Raw genomic sequence first — 21,813 nt, forward strand, 5'->3', positions numbered from 1 at the left:
ACCAATGCATACGCTAAATCGCAGCACGGCGATATATGTATATGTTTCTATATCTATATTTCTAATACTGAACTCATTAAAAGTTAAAACGACATTAATTATTATTATTATTAAGTGAAATTAATATAAATATAGCATTCTATTTACAACATGTGAAACTACGAATAAGAAAAAATACATATCCTCAAAAAAAAGTTCGTTAGAAAAGGACTTCGTTAAAAAAAAAGTCATCTATTGTTTTGTTCTGTCGACGTCATCAGCTAGCGCCTGTTCAGCGGGACCGTCGCGGCATTTGAAACAGCTCCATCTGTAGCTGCACAAAATATTAATTTACCCCGGATTTACCTTCATTGGAACGAATTGAAGTGATCGATATGATCGAGAAGGAGGACCCGGTTATTAGTGAGGAGGAAGCGGCACAGTACGACCGCCAGATCCGACTGTGGGGACTGGATGCCCAGAAGAGGTCAGTTAGCTCGGGAGGCTAATCGGTGCAGCCGGAGCTTTGACTTGCTGTACTTACTCGAGTACATCGTTAAAGAAATCTATCTTTTACAAAAAGCCACGATTAAATTATATAATTTACTAATGAATAATAAATGTGTTATGCGATCTTACTTGAAAATATTGATAATTAGCTGAGTAGGTAATTTCTGTGATTGCTTCATTCAAACAGATGATGTAAATAATATCGGCACAGACTTCTTGTTCAAACTGGAATTATTACATGTGAATTAACTGTTTAAGGATATATTTCAGTTAATGCTCACGTGATATTAAAGCTTCAAAAAGGCTGCTGAATCTCACAAAATCAAGCTTTAGTTTCACTCTCAAACGGCTCAATATGCGTTATTTGTAACAGCTGCTCGTTTTATTCTGTCTGAATGTTTTTTTAAGAATCTCTTTAATGTAGTCAAAATGTTTACAGAACATTTCATATTGATTTTCTTCCAATCAGCACACAATTACTTCTGAAACCACACAGTAAGCAGTACTTAAACTGGTTTTTAAATTCTGTCTGTATTCCAGGTTGCGAGGGTCTCGAGTGCTCCTGGCAGGTTTGGGTGGTCTCGGGGCTGAAGTGGCCAAGAACTTAATCTTAGCTGGCGTTAAAGGACTCACCTTGCTGGACCATGAACAGGTAAGCACTCTTCATCGTTATCCCTGATTAGAGATGTCACATCAAGAGCAGCAGGAATTCTTTTACACATTTTTCAAACAAAACACATTTACTCAAATCCAATAAAACAGTGGAATAGTATGTGAGACCTTTAGATTTGCAGTACTAAAAATGCACACTAGGTGGTTCCAGTAGATAGATCTTTTCAAAGCTATTGATAAAAAGTGCATTTAAGTATTAAAATAACAACAAATGAAAAATGTTTTAAGTACAACAAAAGATGAAATACAGTGCGTCAAAATGCAAACCTTTTTTTGTACAGGTAATCCCCAGATAGAAAAAGAACAGTTGTTTTGGTACTTGTTTCTCCTACTGAAATGTTGCATCCAGAGAAACTGAATTAGTTTTTGACAGAAAGGATGTAAATAACTAATATTCACTTTGAACATTTCCACATCTTGCCATAGAAGATATCTTCTGTTCAGTATTTGTCTGATACCCTCCAACCTCAACCCCACTCTGTGCATTTTTCCAGTTCCAGGCCAATAAGACGAGACTGATCAGGGTTTATTTAAGCAGTTTTTGTTGTTGTTTCTTTCAAAAACATCAAAATTCATATAAAAAAATGTTCCTCTGATAATCTGACGACAGGCTCGTATTATTAATAGAATAGAATAGAATAGAATTCAACTTTATTGTCATTGCACAGGTACAGGGCAACGAAATGCAGTTTGCATCCATCCAGAAGTGCTTTAGTGATATAGATATATTACAATATATATTAGCAATAATATAGATATGTGAGTATATTACAGAAATGGGTCTATTATGGTATGTTATAATGTACACGGTATGAAGTATGTTGTGAATATTCTATAACTATAAGTATGTACAGGCTGTAGTGAGTACAAGCTATGTACAGGATATGAATATAAATATGAAAAACTATACAGAATATGAAATAAATAACTTTACAGAATCTGGGATATACAGCTATACAGAAATGGGAACTATGCAAGTTGTAAACAGTTGTAGGATTAAAAATTATCGAATGTACAGAATGATTATTTACACAGAGCTATACAGTAAGATAAGTGAGGGTGTAGATAGTTTCTACAGAGGCTATATAAAGTGCTAGTGGTTGTGAGTGGTGGTTCAGTCCATGTTATTATTGTGTTTGAGGGTACAGTTGTCCATTGTGGGTGTGTGTATGTTCAGTCCATGAGTTTAACGTGGGTCAGATGTCAGGAGGCAGAGTTCAGGAGTCTGACAGCTGTGGGGAAGAAGCTGTTCCGGTACCTGGTGGTCTTAGTCCGGAGGCTCCTGTGGCGCCTCCCAGAGGGCAGGAGGGTGAAGAGTCCATGTGATGGGTGACTGGGGTCTTTGATGATTTTCCCAGATGGCGTGTTTGTATCAAATTACATCAAACACCAAATGTGCAATCTGTCAGCGGGAATTCACATTTTGTGGGAAAGTAAAACTGAACATTGTAATTTAGCTGTTCTGTGATGATTTTATAATAAAAGTTGCACACTTCTGTCTTCTTGTTCCTTGTTCTCTGACACTACATGAGGGAAAAGTGGAGTAAAAATATGATAGATAATTTATGATCATAAATATAAATTAACACCTGTCTGTGTGTATTTAGTCTAAAAGGAGATCTGTTATGTGAGCACAACAGCAGTAACAGTTGCAGTAAGAGCCTCATCCAGCTGAGCGCTCCCTGTCGGGGTGTCTTCCAGGTGTCGGAGGAGTCATGCCGAGCTCAGTTCTTGGTTCCAGTCACGGCTCAGGGTCAGAATCGTGCCAAGGCCTCTCTGGAGCGAGCGCAGAACCTCAACCCAATGGTGAAAGTGCACGCTGACCCAGACAGAATCGAAGACAAACCAGACGACTTCTTCCTCCAGTTCGATGCGGTGAGTTTAACATGCTGACTCCTTTCTTCGCTGACTCCCCTCTCGTCACCAGAGGTGCAAGATAAGGAGGTGAGGCAACAGAAATTTAAACCAATGAGACATGCTTACCTCAGAGCTGCTGTTTTAAAGTAAATTCCAGTTAAAAATGACACCTGGTTGTCAGGCCAGCCTCTTGAAGTCTGTTTTTGTCTGTTTGGTCAGAATTCACACCAGTGGCCCATTGGAGGTCACTTTATAGCTCTGACAGCGCTCATCCTCTTCCTCCTCACCTAAAGGAACAGATACCGATCCTGCTTCTTGGTTACGGGCTTTCTACGGTCCTGTGCAGCTCTCTCGGAATAACTGTTTGTCTCCCAGAATGTCCTCCATGTTCTTGAGACTGTGCTGGGAGACACAGCAATAACACAGCAGTAACAATAAGTAATCCTGGAGGAGGTGGCCTACCTGTGCAACCTCTATAGGCGTCCAGTATCGCCTCATGCTACCAGTCTTCACACTGACCCTAACCAAATGCAAAACAGTCAGAAAAGATGAGGAGGGAGAAAATTTCTCCACCTGTAAAACCATTCCTATTTTGAGGATCGTCTCATTGTTGCCCCTCCAGTGCACCTGCTGTTAATTTCAGTGACCCCGAAACAGCTGAAACTGATTAAAAACCCGCCCTGCTGCTTAACCGACCAGATCGATATCCCAGAAGAAGAACTCTGATTAAAAAATGTCCTGTTACATTTTTCAGCAGTGTGTTGACTGACTGCACCTCACAGGTTGACCACTAGGTGGCGCTATCAGACCATGTGGTGCACTGAAACACCTGCGGTGAGATAATGTCTGCAAGGTGTGGTAATGACATGAGCTTCATTGTCCAGCCAGTGAAAATAGTGACGTTTAGAATTAGATGCTGCACTGATATAATTAATATATAATTATATGCAGATTATAAACACAGCCATGCTGCTGTGTATGTGAGGAGATTAAACCTGAAACTGAACAACTTAAAACCCGAGAGTCTGGAAGGAAGAAGGGCCACATTAACCCCCCCAACCCTAACCCACCTTTCACTAAGACCACACTGACTTAAAGTACCCACCTGTCAAACCACGGTGAGCAGACTTTCCTTGTTTGTGTAGACTTTGCCTGAGGGAATTACCCACACTTCAAACTGTTGCAACATTAAACACGGGGGTAACAGGGGAAGCCCTGAAGCTCTAGGGAAAAGGGCAAACAAGGAATAAAAAGACTAAACTAAGCGAATGGATTTTTTAACAGCGTCGTTCACTCAGTGAGCCGGCAGAAGGATGTCCGGGTCAGCGAGTCGGTCAGTCGGTCTCTTTGCTGATTTGAAAATCAAACTTTCTAATCAAAAAGCAGCACAGGACACGTTATTGCATGATACATAACATAAGATCAGGTGGTGCGTCTCATTCCTGTTTATTTAGTCTGAGTCACCTGTGATGGTTTAATGCCGTTTGGAATGGAGCCCTAAATATTGTCACGCATATTTATTTCAGTTAAAGGAGGAGTTCTTACAGTTGTTTTCTTTTTATTAGCTTTTGATTTCTTGGAGTCTTTATTTTATTTCAGTTCAGTGTTTTCATTTAGAGTGTCGGAGCGGTGACGCAGCGGTGCAGCATGGAGGTTGTGGGTTTGAATCCGGCAGCTGGCTGGCTCGGGCACTTCTGTGTGGAGTTTGCATGTTCTTCCTTTGCCTGTGTGAGTTTCTCCGGGTCGTCCTGCTTCCTGGTTGTCTTCCTGATTGCTACTTGTCCTGGGTGCCTTTCACCCTACGCTAGGTGGGCTCTGGCGCGCACGCCATTACCAGGAGATCATGAAAACTGGTTCCAGATCAAGACCTAGTTGAATTTTCTGACTGCATCACCAGGATCAGGAGATACTTTTAACAAAGGAGTAATAATAATTACCTTTTTCATAGTGTAGGAGCTCAGGATTAAGATATTACATTTCTGTTTTCCTTGTAATAGAAATTTACTTCCCTCTTTGAGTTCATCGTGTAAAATATGATGTAGTGAGTAGCTGGTGCTAAATACTGTGACAGTATTTTTGTGTTGTTGTCAGGAAAAACAAATGAATTATTGCATTTTACATTCGGTTTCATTGCTTAGGCGCGATCTAAGTTTTGTCAGCTGACGGCGAGAATTCATTTGAACACTATCAGAAGAATAACAGATTTTTTCCCCTCCCGTTGAGCCAGAATCGTCGGCAGTCTTCCTCCCTCCGGGGGTGCTAAATGAGTGTCAGGAGGAGGGAAAGTAGTACAGGAGGAAGACGAGGGTGGGAGCAGTAAGACAAAAAAGAGTGAGGACAGGTTGAGAAGGATGTTAGTAGGACAGATGGAGGGAGGACGAAACTTTTAAAGAAGAGAAGGTGAAACAAAAAATAGAAAGAAATGATTAAAAAAAGGTGGAAAACAGAAGGGGGTCTCTGCTGCTTTTATCTGCTTCCACTGATGTATCTGTGTGTGGCTCAGCGGGAAGATGGAGGGTGATTAAAGCGGAGCAGTTGGAGTGTGGTCGCAGTTTTCATCTGAGAAGCCCAATTACTGAGGGATGAATACAATAGAAAAGCACACAGTGTCCATCTGTGTGCCTGCAGAGAGCTGCCGACAGTGTTTACAATTCAGACTCTTTGGTTTCAAGTAGGAAAGAAAAGGAAAAATCGCACGTCATAACTAACACACACGCTGATAAATCTGAAATGTATCCTTTACCCTTTTTTTTATTTATGTATTGCTAAAAAAATATAATTATCTGCATTTTTTTCCTTTAAAGACAATAAATCTGTGCTGCTAATTTTACAGGGTTTTCCTGTTATATCTGACAGTTTGATCAATAAAATGCAGCGTTGTGCACGAGTAAATAAAACTCACAATTAACAAAATGGTTAAAAGATAGATGCTGGTCATTTCCCTCGGCTCGGTTTGGGGCAGGCACCAAAATTCACCAGAGTTTCTTGTTTAAAAAAACCTCCTCAAACATCGACCTTTGAAATGTAATCCAAGGTTTTCCAAGCGTGCAAGAGGTGTTTCCTCTCCCAGTGGCCCAAACTCTTCAGTGTTCAGCCGAACTGAAACATCTGGCTACAGCGAGCCTCTCGTGGTTATTTCTGATGCTGCTCTTATATATAAAACATTTCTACAAAAAAGATTTCAGCCTTGCCTCAAAGGAGAATCTGTAACTATTTTATTTTTATTTAAGTGGACTTAAATGTACGTGAAATGGTATTTGATTAATGTAAAGGTAAAACACTGGCTTAGACTCACTGCCTAATCTGTATGCCGACGAATCATGCTTCATTTCCCAAAGGCCAATTATGAGGCAGAACAAACCCAGTCGTGTTCTCAGAAGTTCTTATTTTTACCTCCCTGTTATTATTCCACAAAGACGCTTTTAACAGCTATGTGTTTGGTCCTGCATGCGTCTCTGCTCGTAACTTCATTTTTCTACATTTTCTGTATTTGGATGTGAACAAAGGTCCTCTGTTACAGTGAAAACACAGGCGCACATTAAAATACCTGTGGTTATCTAATATGAAAAACATAAACGTCTTCTTTGGACACTGGTTTGGCTGCATGCAGCTTGTTTGTGAGCAGTAAGAGGTCGTGCATTTGCTGAGACCTGGAAACCACCAGCTATCGTTGGTGTTTGATTTAACTCTTATTTAGCTCCTCAGAGTTTATCTGCCATTTATCCTGAAAGGGAAATCCAGGCTAGTGTGGGGCGTTTCACTTTGTAAAAGCACTCTGACCTGTGCAACAGTGCATACTGTGAAATGTATAACTGCTATCATTATGCCTCAGTTAAACACTGAAAAGTAATTAATGCTGGAAGTATTCAAAAACGCTTTATGTTTCCATACAATGGCTCACCAGAGCGTGTGTGTGTTTGATTTTGTTTGTCTATGGCTCGACCCCCAGGGGGCGCTTTTGTCTCTTTTTTTCTCGGGTTTATTGAAATTGTTTTCGTGAACCATTTTTTGCAGTTTGAAGCTGAAGTTTTTGCATATTTTCTGACTATGTTCGTTTAGAGAGTAAAGTTTATTTTCACCTCCGTTTTTTGACACAACACTACGCCGAATGTCTAGAAGACTAACATGCCAGGTTACTCATACGAAGATTCCCATTATGAAAGCAGTTTGTGCAGCTGCTCGCGCCTGTTGTTGCTCTTTCTATTAGAGGTGAAATGGGGACGTTTCGTTTTAATTGCTGTGTTGTGTTTTCAGCTATCGGCCGTCTTGCAGATAATGTGTTGTACTGTACAGCTTGTCATAGTGTGGGTGTGTAAATGATAACAATTATTTATCTCGAGACTCCTCAAATCTCCAGAGAGTGTTTTAAAAACACTGGTCCTGTAGCCCCGGCTTGCCCGGTGCGATGAGGGGGTGTCGGCAGCCGTCTTATCTGTGGGTTTAGGGTGTTTTGGGTGTTCTGGACTGGGTCAGTTGGATAAGGTAGACCCTGCCCACCGGTCAGTTGTTTACAGTCATACATGAGCCCACTCTGGTTATATCATAGCCCACTGCGTCTCTCGCCACACAGAGATGTTGGTGTTTTTTCTACAACTTCAGCAACTTCATATCATCATCGCTCCAGGAAGTTTGGCTTTGGTGCTTCAAACACAGAAAGACATTTTAATACATGACTAACACTGTAAAAAGGTGGTGTTTTTGTTTTTTGAGCCACCCAAACCGAAACCTAAAACTGAAAATATTTTTTATGATGATTCCACTGGGTCTAAAATAATAATTCTGCTTTTGCTTCTGGTTTCACAAGGGACACCAACTCAAGTGTTGTGGGTGGAAATCATTTGTTTAACCCTTTCACCCACCACAACCTACACTTCCTCTGCTGCAAGAGACTCAAATAATGAGGTGCCTAAAACATAAAATCCAGTTAACCATAAAAAAATTAATGACTAAATAAATAAAAAATACGCCAAACAAACAACCAGGGCTTGAGTTACATGTAGTGTTTTATATTCATTCAGTATTATAGGTGGTGCTGGTTATTTTAGATTACTATGAAGTGCAGGTAAGTGCCTGCTTTAGTATTTTTTTCCCTAAGGATGCCTCTGTGGTGTCGCATCAACGTGATTGGTCAGTTCAGCGATGATCCCGTAGCAACACCAACACAAAGACATCAAAAACACCATCAGTCAGCCTGGCTTTAATATAGTACACTGTGTCACTTTAATGACTTTAATCTCGTTTCACTCGGTGGTAAACTGCTGCAGTAGGTGTGTCTCGAGTGTTTTGGCAGCTCACCAGCTGCTGTTCAGCATCTCTGTTGTTCCAGGAATGAACATGCAGTGAAAGTTTCAGGTGTTTTTTGCTTTTTTTTGTTTTTTAAAGGGGGATTACAGGTGATTTTTAAGTAAAATAACTTCTTTTGGGACCAAATGTTTCTAAGCAGTTGGGTCTTTCCACGCGAAACCCGTAAATCTGAGAAATGTCCTCAGAATCAGCTGATTTTATTTTATTTATTTATTGTATAACAGCTTCATCATTTAAATTTTACCTTCACACAATGAAAATTGCGAGAGTTGTAAGCCCTTGAAGTGCATACGGTTGGGTCAGAATTTAGTTTCTTAATTAACTTTAACTTGCTCCAAGTGTCACAATCTAATTACTGTAAGATTTTATCTATAACTACAGTAATTTAATGTCTGACATAGAGATGAAGTTGTGTGGACGAAAATAAGATGACTTATGACAAAAATTTCCACGCACCCCTGTGTTCTTCAAGAGCCTGAACCTCAGAAAGTATTTATAGTATGGAGGTCAGATTTGACACAAATTCATTAAATATAGTGACAGTCTTGTACACAAAGAGTCTTTTAATTCTGGGATTAATAGATGTTTTTCATAGAATGTTTATATCAATGGGAAATCCAGCGTATTTCTTTTGAAGCCCGGTGTAGAAAGGAATAAGCAGCTGACGTGGTGTCATGTTTTTTCCAGAGCAGCTTACTGGGGCATAGGTCTGAATTTATGGTGTGCAAGTTGCACCCGTTAAGGAAAGAAGTGCACAAAACACAAAAACAGCCAAACAGGATGCAAAAGAGGGTAGAAGTTCATGCTGAATATAAAGTAACTTTAAGAATTTTCCTTTATTCTGCTCAGCCTGTGTGTCTCATTTTAATAAAACAAAAATGTTTTCTTTAATCTCTCATAAATTTTCACGTTTGTTTAAAGGTATACCGTCACAGAGGAGGTTTTCTAGGACGGAATAAAAATAATTAACAGTGCAAAGACAAAACTCCCAACGACTGTGGAGTGGGAGTTAAAGTCGTATGTTTCAACTAGTGCAAAAAAAGTGTAGAGATTTTAGAGTAAATGTCAAGTTTTCAATAAAATGTAACAGTAACCATGATCATACGACTTGAAAGTTGTTTGTGTCTCCGTCTGAGAGCGTTACGAAACTGCTCGGTCTGCCCTGAAGAAAAACTGCTTTGTTATCTGTAACTGGAAAGATTTGCTCGTTAGCCTTCAGGTTCTGATGCTTGAGATCAAGATAAGACTGGGAAAACGAGAATTTTTTGAGTGGGAGAAAAGACTTGATATTAGTAGAACGGGATTTAAAAAAATAATAATAATAAAAGGTCACATGAAAAGGAGTCTACACTTTCAACCTCATGTTTGCAAACTGTAGGATTTGTATTAAAGGGGACCTATCATGCTCATTTCCACCGCAGTGTGTTTACTAAAGTATCTTTGCATGACTCAAAGATCATAATAATCCTAATCCTTATCTCATACTGGTGCAGCCTCCAGTTCGTCCTCTGTCTGAAACAAGCTGTTCCAACTCCTTCCCCTTTAAACAACCTCTATTCTGATTGGCTGCCCCTCACAAACAGATGGTTTAAATATGCTCGAGATGACCTTATTAGGGATATCTGCACTCAGTGTCATCACACAGAGCCAAGGGTAGAAAAAACTGTCTGAAACAGCATTTAGGTAAACCTTTTTACTCACTGGGATTAATTGTACATATGTTGATCTCATTATGGCTCTCTTGCAGAGCATGTCTTTATCCTGTCTTCCTTCTCTCTCCCAACCAATCACAGCAGATGGCCCCTCCCTGAGCCTGGTTCTGCCGGAGGTTTCTTCCTGTTAAAAGGGAGTTTTTCCTTCCTACTGTCACCAAAGTGCTTGCTCATAGGGGGTCATATGATTAACTTACAATATAAAGCGCCTTGACACGACTGTTGTTGTGATTTGGTGCTGTATAAATACAACTGAATTGAATTAAATGATTTCAATATCTGAATCCCTAACGAGCCTTTAACACTTTGTGTTTGTTTGGGAAATTTTTGTCCCTCAGGTGTGTCTGACAGGCTGCTCCAGAGACCTGATGATACGCGTTGACCAGCTCTGCTCCAAACACAACATCAAAGTGTTCTGTGGAGATGTCTACGGTTACTACGGTTACATGTTCTGCAACCTGGGACAGGCACACAACTATGTCGAGTAAGTGCGATGGGGGCAGGTTCTATTCCCAGTTGTTGAGAATAAAGCTGGTCGTTTTGTGTATTGTAACATAGCCTCAGACATATTAAGAAACCTTCATTTTTACTTTCTTCTTCTTGTTTCTTCTTTAAAGGGAGAAACCCAAAGTAGTAAAACCCAGCGGTGAGTCCAACGACGGCCCGAAGGCAAAGAAAGCCAAAGTCGACCCCAACGAGACCACCATGGTGAAAAAAGTACGTGCACAATTATCAGCTTTCACCGTATCACAGGTTTATTCGTCTTAACTGTGTAGACTGAAAGAACTGACATAAACAAAGATGTTTTTTAACTTAAACAAGGAGATGTATTAGCAATCTTGCCTTTAGTTAAGAGAAGGAATATTGAATATAACAGCACTTACCCTCATTTTTAGTTCTTTCTTTCTCAAAGGCTCAAACTAAAATCGATCTTTCTTTTGTATTCTCTTTCTAATTTATGTTTTTAAAAAGGGCTTATATGATATCACATTAGCAATAACAGTATCAGACGCATTCATTACTTGTTTTTTGAGGAATTAAACTTGAAACTGGAAAAAAACATAGAAAAAGAACATTATCGATGTTAAATGTTTAAAATTAGCGTTCTATTAAATAGGAGGTTGTCATCATATAAATTGCTTTATATTTGTCCTAAAAACAAGGAACGAACAAATCAGTTCAAAACCTATTCACTCCATATTGATCTTCTCCAACCAATCAGACGGCCAGTTTTTGCACTCTGAAGGAGGCTCTGGCGGTCGACTGGACAAGCGAGAAGGCCAAAGCCGGTCTCAAGCGAACACCAGTGGACTACTTCCTGCTCCAAGGTACATAAAGCCATTTTTTGTTTCCAAATGTGGGATGATTGAGTTTTTAAATGTAAAAATAAACTTTCCAGCATCATTTTTAGAAAATCTGTTGTAGTAACAGCTGATCATTTTTCAGTTTGTGAATTAAGTGAAATTATAATCAGAATATCAACATGTTACAGAAAATTATAACGATTTTTTTCGAAGTCTGTTTAACAGTTTCTGGCATGTACTACTTTTAAACTTTGTCTTTAAAAATGACCATTTGAATTCTGTATAATTATTTCTCATGTGTATGAACACTTTTCTCTAAAGCTTTAGCCTTTAAAGATTTTGTGAAGAAGTTGCAAAGGTTTTTTACATTTAATTTAATTTTAATTCACCTTTAGGTGATGTTGTTTCATTAGCACGTACATGTGAATTGCATAAAAGAGCTGAATATTTGTTGCATTTCTGTGGCAGGCAAGATTTCCCATGCATCGATTTGGGCAAATAACATAAAGAATCCTGAAGGGTTTAAATAAGTATAGAAAATGGAAACTGAAAAAGCGTAGGGTCCTGCAGCTAGACTGAAACACATACCATGAACATGCAAAAATCACTGTTCCAGTTTAGCTGATGAAATATCACCGCACATGCGTGGAAGGTCATGTCCGTAAAGCGTGGTAAATGTCATCTAAATATAAACGCCAGTGGGATTTGAGCAAGATTGTCTTCTAGATAAAACACAGTAGCTTTAGATTTTGTCAAATATATTCGGTAACTGTTGGAAAATAAAGAGTATTCTTAAAACACAGCGATGGTATCCTGCTCCAAATGATATATTGGAATCGTTTCTGTTAAATGCTCCGTAACCGTGGCCCCAAATTTTGATCCATGAGATAAATTTACCTTCCTGTTTTTCAGGTTATTTATGTGTGTCTGATGACCTTCTCCACAGAGTTGTTATTGTCCCTCCTGTCACCTGGCCCTGCACCATTCCCACACTCTGCACGCTAGTTTCCATCACAAGCTGTCCATGGCCAGTCATGTGCACTGAGCGTAGAACAGAGAGTGGCCCGACACCTACACCGCACGACAACAAGCATATCAGAACAGGAAATACAAAGACAACTATTAAAGGTGTTAACTCAGAAAACACTTGTGTGCATAAATACGCTAAACCACAGTTTATGGGAAATTTCACTGGTTGAATTGATCACAAATATTAACCACAATGCGCTACGTTCAAAACGTTTCGTAGAATTTCCCCATGGGGCTGCGTCGATAAGGGCATGCAGCGTAAAAATCTGCCAAATCAAATATGCTGAGCTACCTGCTGTGGAGATCCCCTGTGAATAAGGGAGCTGCTGAGAGTTACAGAGTTTGCAGTTACCCTCTATTATCAGCATTTTATTTGTATTCATTTTATTTTTTGCAATAGTCAGTTAACATTGTTGACTAATGCTTTCATAGACTAGACTAAATAAAATTAATAAAACTGGTATTTTATTAATAAGCTTTTAAATACTGACCTGGAATGATTTCAGAGTTTAAACATCTAAGTGTGTTTTAATCAAAGACGTTTTTAAGTGGAACACACACATAATGCTTTCATATTCAAGCTGTAGAACAGTTTTACTCAAAGCACAAACCTATTGTTAACCCCTCTCATTACATCAGTTCCATTTTGATGGAATTGACATGAGGTCAGTCTCCTTCTGACCTCATGTTCCTTTAGGGAGGGGGTGGTGAGGTGGGTGAAGGGGGAGGGGCGTTCTCAAACCAGGCAAAGAGCTCCTCTGGAGTTTGAGGTTACTGTCGGGGGTTGGGGGGCTCTGGCCTTTGTAATTGTCAAATCATCAGTCCTCATCCGTGCATACCTTTGTCCAGTAGCCCACCCTACATCGATATATCCTGGTACCTCAAAACCTGACGCAGACTTTAAGTTGGATGATACCTGAGCTGCTTCAGTTATGTATATCTTGCTCATGTTCTGAGGTAGACTTTAGCACTGGATCTCAGCTTGGGGATCTTTACTGGATGCATAGCCTGGCTGGGATTTGAGCTCATGATCTATTGTTTCAAAGATCATAATCTCTAATTTGATCATCTCAGGCACACAGTTCTGACTGTGAGTGCAAAAGCTCCACCCACTTGTGTTTGGCAGCCAATCAGAAGAAAGTTGACTTAAAAACGGAGGGGCTAAAGGGGCTCGTTTCAGACAGTGCAGCTCCTCAACGCATCCTCTAAGCCAGTGGTGTCCAAACCCAGGCCTCGAGAGCCGGTGTCCTGCAGGTTTTCGATGTGTCCATCACAGCTGATTTAAATGGCTAAATGACCTTCTCATCATATCTTGCAGCTATCCAGAGGCCTGTTAATGAACTAATCATTTGATTCAGGTGTGTAGACCCAGGGTGAGATCTACGACCTGCAGGACACCGGCCCTCGAGGCCTGGAGTTGGCCAAGCCGGCACTAAGGACTGGTATAAGATAACTATTTTGACCAGTGAATCATGCAAAGCTACTCTGTTAGAGCCCAAAAATAAGGTTCTGAAAAAGAGCATTAGAGATTCCCTTTAAGACTGTTTCACACCCACTCACAGCAGCCACATGCAGTCATGTGACAGTGGCTGTCTGCTTTATTTGCTTACTAAACGGTCAACCTGCTCCTCAGTTTCTCATCTCGTTCCGGTGGATTTTGCATTGAGGCAGTCTTGTCTGGTTAATTTTAGTTTTTGCCAGCTGTCATGGCCTTTAGTCTAATAACACCCCATCTGAAACCCACCTACCCGCTGCAGCCTCGCCCTGTCTTCAGTCTGCTGAGTTTCAGGCTAATTTCTGAGTGGAAACACCACCTAGTTGTTGTTTTTTTGTTTTGTGAAGGCGAGATGGGAGGCAGTGTTATTATTCGTCTGCTGTTGCTATAATTGGAAGTTGTGGTGGTTGTTTGGTACCACCATTGAGGAAGTGGCTCTTCCTCTGTTATAACTGCTTCCTGTCTCACTAGGAAGGAACAGTCGAGAGATGTGAACCGTGTGTAGGGTGTATGCCTTTGTCTTTGCTTTTATGATCTCTTTAATTCCTCTTTTTATTTAAGATGTAGTCAGAGGGAAAAAAATGACCAGCAGAAGATAAGATGACACTTGAACACAAGCGTTTCCTCCTTTTTTAAAAAAAAAAACTTTTATCTGAAACTAAGGCTTTAATTACTATTAAAATCAGCCTCACAGAGATTTCTGAATTGTTTTTCTTTCCTAAAATTATCATTTAAATATCAGCCCCATGCATCCAAGAACTGGGAGAAGCGTAAATTCAAATAAAATTGGCCATTCAGCCAAGGTTTTTGCAACATGGCTGAAACTTGTGTGTGAGGCATTTTGTATTTTGTGCAGAAAGTATTTCAGACTTCAAAGGATGCGATTTTGAATTCAAGCTCCAGTGTAAGCTGTTTCATTAAGTTAGCTCAGTGGTTCTCAAATAGAGACTGTGCCGTGGAATTTTGTGACAGCGGTGCATCATGAATGCACAACATAACAGCACAAAGGGTATCAGTACTTTATATGGACTCATACAAAGTACTCTAACGCAATCCTTTAAAAAGCTCCTGTCATCAAGAACTCGTCGGTTTGCACAACTGTCGACTGCGTGACACATCAAAGGCCCCAACTGACAGCGGGGAGGTTAATAACGGGAAAAGGCATTGCTTTCTTGTGATGAGCAAACTAAAGACAACAGAAAATGTGTCATAAATTCTACATGTCTTATGATTTCAGCTGAAGCAAGGATGTCAGTAGCGCTCCACCCAAGTATGTTGTCTGTTGGATCGTTAGCTAATGCAAAACAATGCGTCAATCAAGGTAAAGAGGCACGTGGAAACCAAATGTCCCTTATAAGAGATTTCACAGGAGGCAAAGTATATATTAGTGGTGTGGTGCAAAAGATAAATAAATAAATAAATAAATACGAGTAATTTTCCTTCTGCAGAGTGCTGTTTGATTTAGCACCATTAGAAAACCACCGTCCATCCACACTTGACAGATAATCACTCCAGTGTGTCCTCCATGTGTAGTAAGATATGCCTCGAACACCTTAGGTGCCCAGGAGACATCCCCAGAACCACCTCAGCTAGCTCTCTTTAATGTGATCTCCTCATCACCCTATCTGTTAGGGAGAGGCCCGAACCAATCAGAAAGCTCGTTTCCGTGGTCCCTGTCTTCGGTCACTACCCAGAGCTCGTGGTCAGGAAAGTAACGTAGACTGCCGACCAATCAGCAGCTTTGCTTTTACACTCAGCTCTGTTTTCACCACAACATCCTCATCACTGCTGACGCTGCCCAAATCCACCTGTCGGTATCCCGCTCCCCTCACTCGTGAAGTCCTCCACTCAGGGCAGCAACTCATCCCTGCGAGCACTTCAGCCTTTCCCTGCTGAGAAACCGTCTGAGGGTATTAGAATACCTACATGGATGTTACATTCAAACCTCACCAGTTTTTGTGTTAGAGGTCCTGATGATGGAGAGATTTCTGGAGTTTCATGTGAACTAAACTGATGTGCTCTGTTTGTGGTTTGTTTGTTAAAACAGTCTCATTTATTTGTTTTAGTCAATTTCAGAGTGGAAATGTTATTTTTCACTTTCACTTTCTGCAAAAGTAAAAACCAATGAATAAAAGAAGAGCTTGCTGGATGATGTCGAGGCTGTTTTACGTAGATAATGCCACCGATATGTTGTTTTAATGTGTTTGGTGTGCCGTGGACACAAACAGGTTTAGTTGTAGGTGCTAATATGGAGATAACACACATTTTTCGTGTCTTAAATCTGAGGTGTACATGTAATAAAGGAAAGATTTAGTTGTGCTAATAAATATCCACCTGCCTACCTCTGCAAGATGAACATGATTCTCACTCTGTCCATTGTTTTTGATCTGAATGTGCAGGATTTGGCATTAAGGACCATCTCGAGCATTTCCCCTCCACTCTAATCTGCAATGGTATCACCGCTGCCTGTGTATGTTCAGAGATGGTATCTTTGTTCCATCCATGTTCACATTATTATATCGTGTTATGAAATTCAGTTTGATTTCCTTCCCGAGCGTGATGCCATTTGTACCAGCCTGTAACTTTCTACTAACAAAGTTTCACTGATAAAGGGCAGAGCCGAGGTGTGAGAATGATTCATCGCTGCTACATGTGAGCATGTACTGTGTGTGCGGTGTGCCACGCTGGTGGAAATGGCCGTGGGAGGACTTGACTTCCTCATGTGGTTTTGAGTTAATGGACGAACAGGAAATACGGGGGCGAGGTGTTGATGTGTGCATCTGTGTGGTGCAGCTGGAGAAGTCGGTTGTTGTTTGAAATATTGCACATGACCAAATAGTTTGTTCTTTTGATTTTTAATTTCTCAATCGGTCCTAAAGCCGACACAGGAAAGGTTTGGGTTTTGTTTTTTTTCATCTTTCTCGCTCTGAGAGGCAGACTTAATACTTCCTCTGTGATCCTGTGCAGGTGGATGTGTGTTGCACGCAGGAGTCTGTGACTGCGCGCTCTTAATTTGATGTGGGGGAAACGTGGGCCTAATCGGATGAAATGGTTGATGGTGCAACCACATACTGATGTTATCCTGGTTCAAAGGGAGCAGCAGGGGAGATGTTGTCTTTCCATAAGATGATAATTCACTGTGGAAGTCACTTAAAAGCGTGATGTAATTATAAATGGCAATAGTGCAATAGATTATGTGGAAAATATTGCCTTAGTTAAATGGTTCAAACTTCTTTCCTGCGTCTCAACTGTCATTTCTTTCCTCCCGTCTGCTGCTCTCCACAGTTCTGCTGAAGTTTCGTACAGACAAAGGCCGTGACCCCGACCCGCAGTCCTTTCCAGAAGACAGTCAACTCTTGAGGCAAATCCGTGACGACGTCCTCGAGTCCCTGTCATTGAACAGCGACCTCCTGAATGACGACTTCATCAGGTGACTTTAAATAAGTCGATTCAGAATAGATCATCTGCTCTTTCAAACACAAACACACCAAACTTCCCCTGATAGACATTATTTTATATAATCAAGATGAATGTACTTTTTTTAGAAGTTCGAAGCCACCTTCCTCACTTTGACCCTCTTGTCGGCCATAATGCCTCTCCATGCATCTCTTCTGTGACCTTAAGGAAAGTTAAATCTCTAAACAGGACCATAACTGTGCATGCAGCCTTTATTCCTTTATTCCTTTACAGTAATGTGTGATCTCTGCAGAGATCAGAGAATTAGAGGCACTAGTTGCAGTTTAATGTTAGCATAAACAGCGATCCACCACAACATAAAATCTCTGAATAACATTGAAGGTGTTTGCTTTTCCATATTTCCTGTCACATATTTACTGCCACATGGGCGGATGTTCATATTAAAGATGATCAAAATTTCAAATAATGAGCTCGCTGTATGTAGAATACCTGTGAAATCCTTTTTGTCTGCTATAAAAAATGCTTTTCAGAAGCCACCAAGGCCCAGTGTTCATGAGAAGCTAGTCTAGTAGTTCAAGGATAAAATTACTGAGCTGGAAATCACAATAAGAAGTTCACGTTACTGATCCCAGAAAAAAGTCTGAATTGTTAGCCAAGCTTTCAAAGTCTTCAGACTCCAACCCAGACAATCCCAGACAGCATACATGTACACACACAGCAGTATAGATGTGGTTTTAATGTCAGGGCTTGTTGATGGCTTGCATGGCTGTTATCAGCTGTTCTAACAGGAAAATTCAACTTTAAAAAACGTGGCACACACGGGCACGAGGGCCGATGAAGACTCAGCAGCTGGCTCTGATTAAAGGCCGACTGTTAGCTGCTCTCAGTCTGCAGATGAGTTTCCTGGCTGTAATTTCACCTTCACTGCTTTTGATTTTCGACACGGTGGGTTGCCAGTTTTTGGCTTATAAACACAAGCTCATTAATCCACTACTACATCCTCACATCCACCCTGATGGCAGGAAGAAGCACATTAATGTTAGCTTTTCTCAAAGTCTCTCTAATCAATTTCTCACCAGTGTTTTGAGACAAAATAACATCACCTGGGGGAGGGGGCGATGGCAAACCGATTTACCCAAACACACATGCTTCTAGTGTGAGTGAAAAGATGTTTATTTAGTTCACATCAGCCATAGCAAGACAAATAAATCAGCTGGCAGATGAGACTATGGAACATTTTTTTTTTCTTTGTTTTGTGGCTCTTGTGCTCTTTTTTTAGTTACTTAGTTAGTCACTTCCTTAGCGTTACACTTTCTATTTAGTGGTTAATGTTTCCTTGCACTGTTTATCCTCAGCTACTGCTTCTCTGAGATGTCTCCAGTGTGTGCAGTCGTGGGAGGAGTTCTGGGACAGGAAGTTGTTAAGGTGAGGATGTAAACATGAAGATTTTTGGGGCAGTGTGCAAATTGCACACAGAATTGTATGAATCTTGCAGCTTCAGGAAACGTTGTGAAAGGGCTGATGTCATCCCCTCTGAAGCGTCTAACGGTATTCAGTCGGTGACTTTGTGATGAAGACGGCAGGTCTGGTGTGTCAGCTGACATGTGGCCACTCGGCTGGTCGCTGGGTTGGATCCAGAGAAGCGGCGGCGGCTCTGCTCGGTGCAGAAGCGATTTTCGCTGTGACCACAGTGCAGCTCGGTGTGACGCTCTGGCAGCAGCCGTTTAAATGGAGAGATGATTTGTACTGTTCTCAAGCTGAAGCCGTAATGACCCCATTCATAAAAGAGCCTAATGAAAGCTGTTAGTGGGAAGAAAAGCGACTGAACGGTGACACCAACACCTTTCCTACATGCTGTAATCTCAGGGTAACAATCAAGCTTGTTCTGTTGTTTTAATTCCCTCAGGCTAATCAGTTTATTAAAAATAACAAAAGCTCCTTGAAATTGTGCCAAAATCTATGCAGCGAAATATCTTACAGAGCAATCACTCTTTTCTTTGTTTCTACATGAATCAGTTTGCTGATAATCAACAATACTTAAATTCAGCTGATCTCCTCTTCAACCCCTCCTCCTTGGGCAGCACAGCCTCCATGTTTAGATCCCTCTGTGGAAGTCTTGTTCTGTGAACTCTCAGACTTCACCGTGAACCTCAAACTGCAGCACTGAGGTGCTCTGGCTCCCATCCACAGTCCAAAGACATGCAGTTGGTGAGGTTAGGTTCATAGGTGATTCTAAATTGCCCAGAGCTGGGAATGGTTGTCTGTCTCTCTGTGTTCGCCCTGGGTCAGCCTGGCCACCTGTCCAGGGTGTACCCTGCTTCTCGCCCTATGGCAGCTGGGATAGGATCTAGTCCTCCTGCCCCAGAATTGCATATGTGGAAAAAATTTATGGAATATTGGAAACTGACCCGACTTTCATGTTTCTCTGCTGACATCACCCCGGTCCACCTTGCTCTGTTACCCACTCTCTGACAGAACAGTGAGTTTTTTGACAGAGAACCATGTTGCCAGATGTGGAGATGCAGACTCATCCAGGCAGTGACCTTCAGAATTAATCAACACAACACAAGCAGGAGTACTACACACACTGATCACTCGAGCTACGCCTTAAGGTCCTGTCCATAAATATAATGAACAGATCTGAGGACAAAGGGCAGCTCAAGGAGTCCAAAACTCACTGAAAATGTGCTTGACTGTGCACCAGATGTTCTCAGTTCTCACTTTGAGTATACAGGGACCCAACAGCTCGTAACAAATTTGGATCAGCTCTCAAACTTCGTACACCACAGCCCACAGGTGTCCCAGGGGTCGCCCAGTTTTCAGCATTCCTGAAGTTCCCAAAGAATGTGTAGATTAGATGGTCAAACTCCCATACTTCCTCCAGAATTTGGAGGGATTATGGGAATAATGTTATAGTCAATGATGCTATAGTGATTTGATGCCTGCATGTTTCTAATATAACATCCAGATCAGAATCAGGAAGCTCTGCTGTCACATCCCGATGGAGACGTTCAGGCTAAAGCTCCTGAACTGTGTCAGTCTCCACTCGTCAGATGCCCTAGTTGCCAGATTTGACTCTCTGTGACTTTGTCCTATTCCCAAACTCAACGCCTGGGAGGAGATCAAACGCAAAAAGCAAATCCGGGGCATGAAGGGAAGGACAGCCGAAAGAGTTGCAGGGCTGCTCAAAGCGACAGTCTTTAAGGGAAGATCAGCTGGATTTAAATTGATATTGTATTTTATTTTTTATAAGTGAAGTCAGGGAGCTTTCTAAGTCTTTAGTGTGATTTTTGCTTACCAGCGACTCTTGTGGTTAAACCCAACAGTCAACATGTTGCCTGTTTTTTTTTTTTTTTTTACCTAAAAACATTTCAGATAGGCGCAGTTAAGATTAGAAACCTGTTTTTCTTTCTGGGGTGAGCGCAGGGCAACACAAATGGGCGAGTTCATTTCAGGGTGAGTGTGTTAGACAGGCCGGGGGGGGGAGAGGACAGACAGTTCAGAATCAGGCTGCGTTATATTGGCACAAGGCCAACCTGCTGTCTGGATGATGATGATGATGATGATGATGAAACCTGCTGCAACAGCCAGACTGATGTCTCTCACAGTGAATCTGACTGATTTCTCTTGTACACAGAAACATTAAGTCCATTTATGAACTGACAGAAGTGTGACAGGCTCTAGTCAAGTTAAACCCCGGCATTGAAACTTGGTTAGCTGCAGTAGAGTATTTCATCCTGCCGACGAAGCACGTGGAGGTTTTATTTCTCGCAGATTCGACGAGAGGCCGAACTTTTGCAAGCAGCCACTGTAGTTCCTCTTTAAATAACATAACATAACATTTTTCTCCCCTCTTTGTCTTCAGGCTCTCTCTCAGAGAGACGCTCCTCACCGCAACTTCTTCTTCTTCGACGGTCGTAAAGGCAACGGCGTGGTGGACTACTTTGGACCAAACTGAACGTGTCAGGCTACGCCGGCTTACAGGCAAACTTCAGTTTGTCCTGTCTGATTATTTATGGCAGCGCTTGTTCTACTCGTTCAGTTTCTTTTCTTTCTTTTTATTTTTTTCACAGTTGGATCCATTTCACCCCAAAATCTGATACACGAACAGCAGGAAGATTTTTTGTTTTTTTACATTTGTTAATAAAACATTGTGTAGTAAAATGTTTCAGCTTCTCGTGTCTGCTTTTTATTAAATCTTCCACCAAACTGTACTGATGATTCTCCTTCCTTTGCTGCTGGGGACATTTTAAAGTCCAGGACTTGAGCTGCAGCGTTGCATCGGCATGAGAGAGAAATCACACGCAGGCTAGATTCAGGGCTGATATCAGTGTGGTTTATCTGAAGGGGAGAGACAACCGACAACACCAACAACACATGATGTCTCGCAGAGTGTATGACTGTATTTGGTCATAGCCTCCCATCGCCTGACATGTGACTCATCCAGCCAAACATGGTGGTGTAGTGAGTATGTCACAGCACAGCAAAGAAATAGGAAAGGGCGGTGGCTGCCATTCAAATGAGACGTGACATA

The 21,813-nt window shown here is 41.2% G+C and overlaps 1 protein-coding gene across 1 annotated transcript; it reads left to right on the forward strand.

Annotated features, from left to right (window-relative positions):
• Positions 1 to 275: 275 nt before the first annotated feature.
• On the forward strand, positions 276 to 21,297 carry sae1 (SUMO1 activating enzyme subunit 1). The gene is made up of 9 exons (XM_085370843.1): positions 276 to 466; positions 1,030 to 1,141; positions 2,863 to 3,036; positions 10,373 to 10,518; positions 10,652 to 10,751; positions 11,257 to 11,362; positions 17,148 to 17,292; positions 18,635 to 18,704; positions 21,145 to 21,297. Exons 1-9 carry the CDS (start codon positions 375 to 377, stop codon positions 21,235 to 21,237), a joined length of 1,038 nt encoding a protein of 345 aa, XP_085226969.1. The 5' UTR covers positions 276 to 374; the 3' UTR covers positions 21,238 to 21,297.
• The last annotated feature ends 516 nt before the right edge of the window (positions 21,298 to 21,813 follow it).

Source organism: Diplotaxodon limnothrissa, linkage group LG14, assembly GCF_057381915.1.
Source record: "Diplotaxodon limnothrissa isolate DT_005_m linkage group LG14, D_limnothrissa_male_GT1.1, whole genome shotgun sequence".
NCBI classification, from domain to species: Eukaryota; Metazoa; Chordata; class Actinopteri; order Cichliformes; family Cichlidae; genus Diplotaxodon; species Diplotaxodon limnothrissa.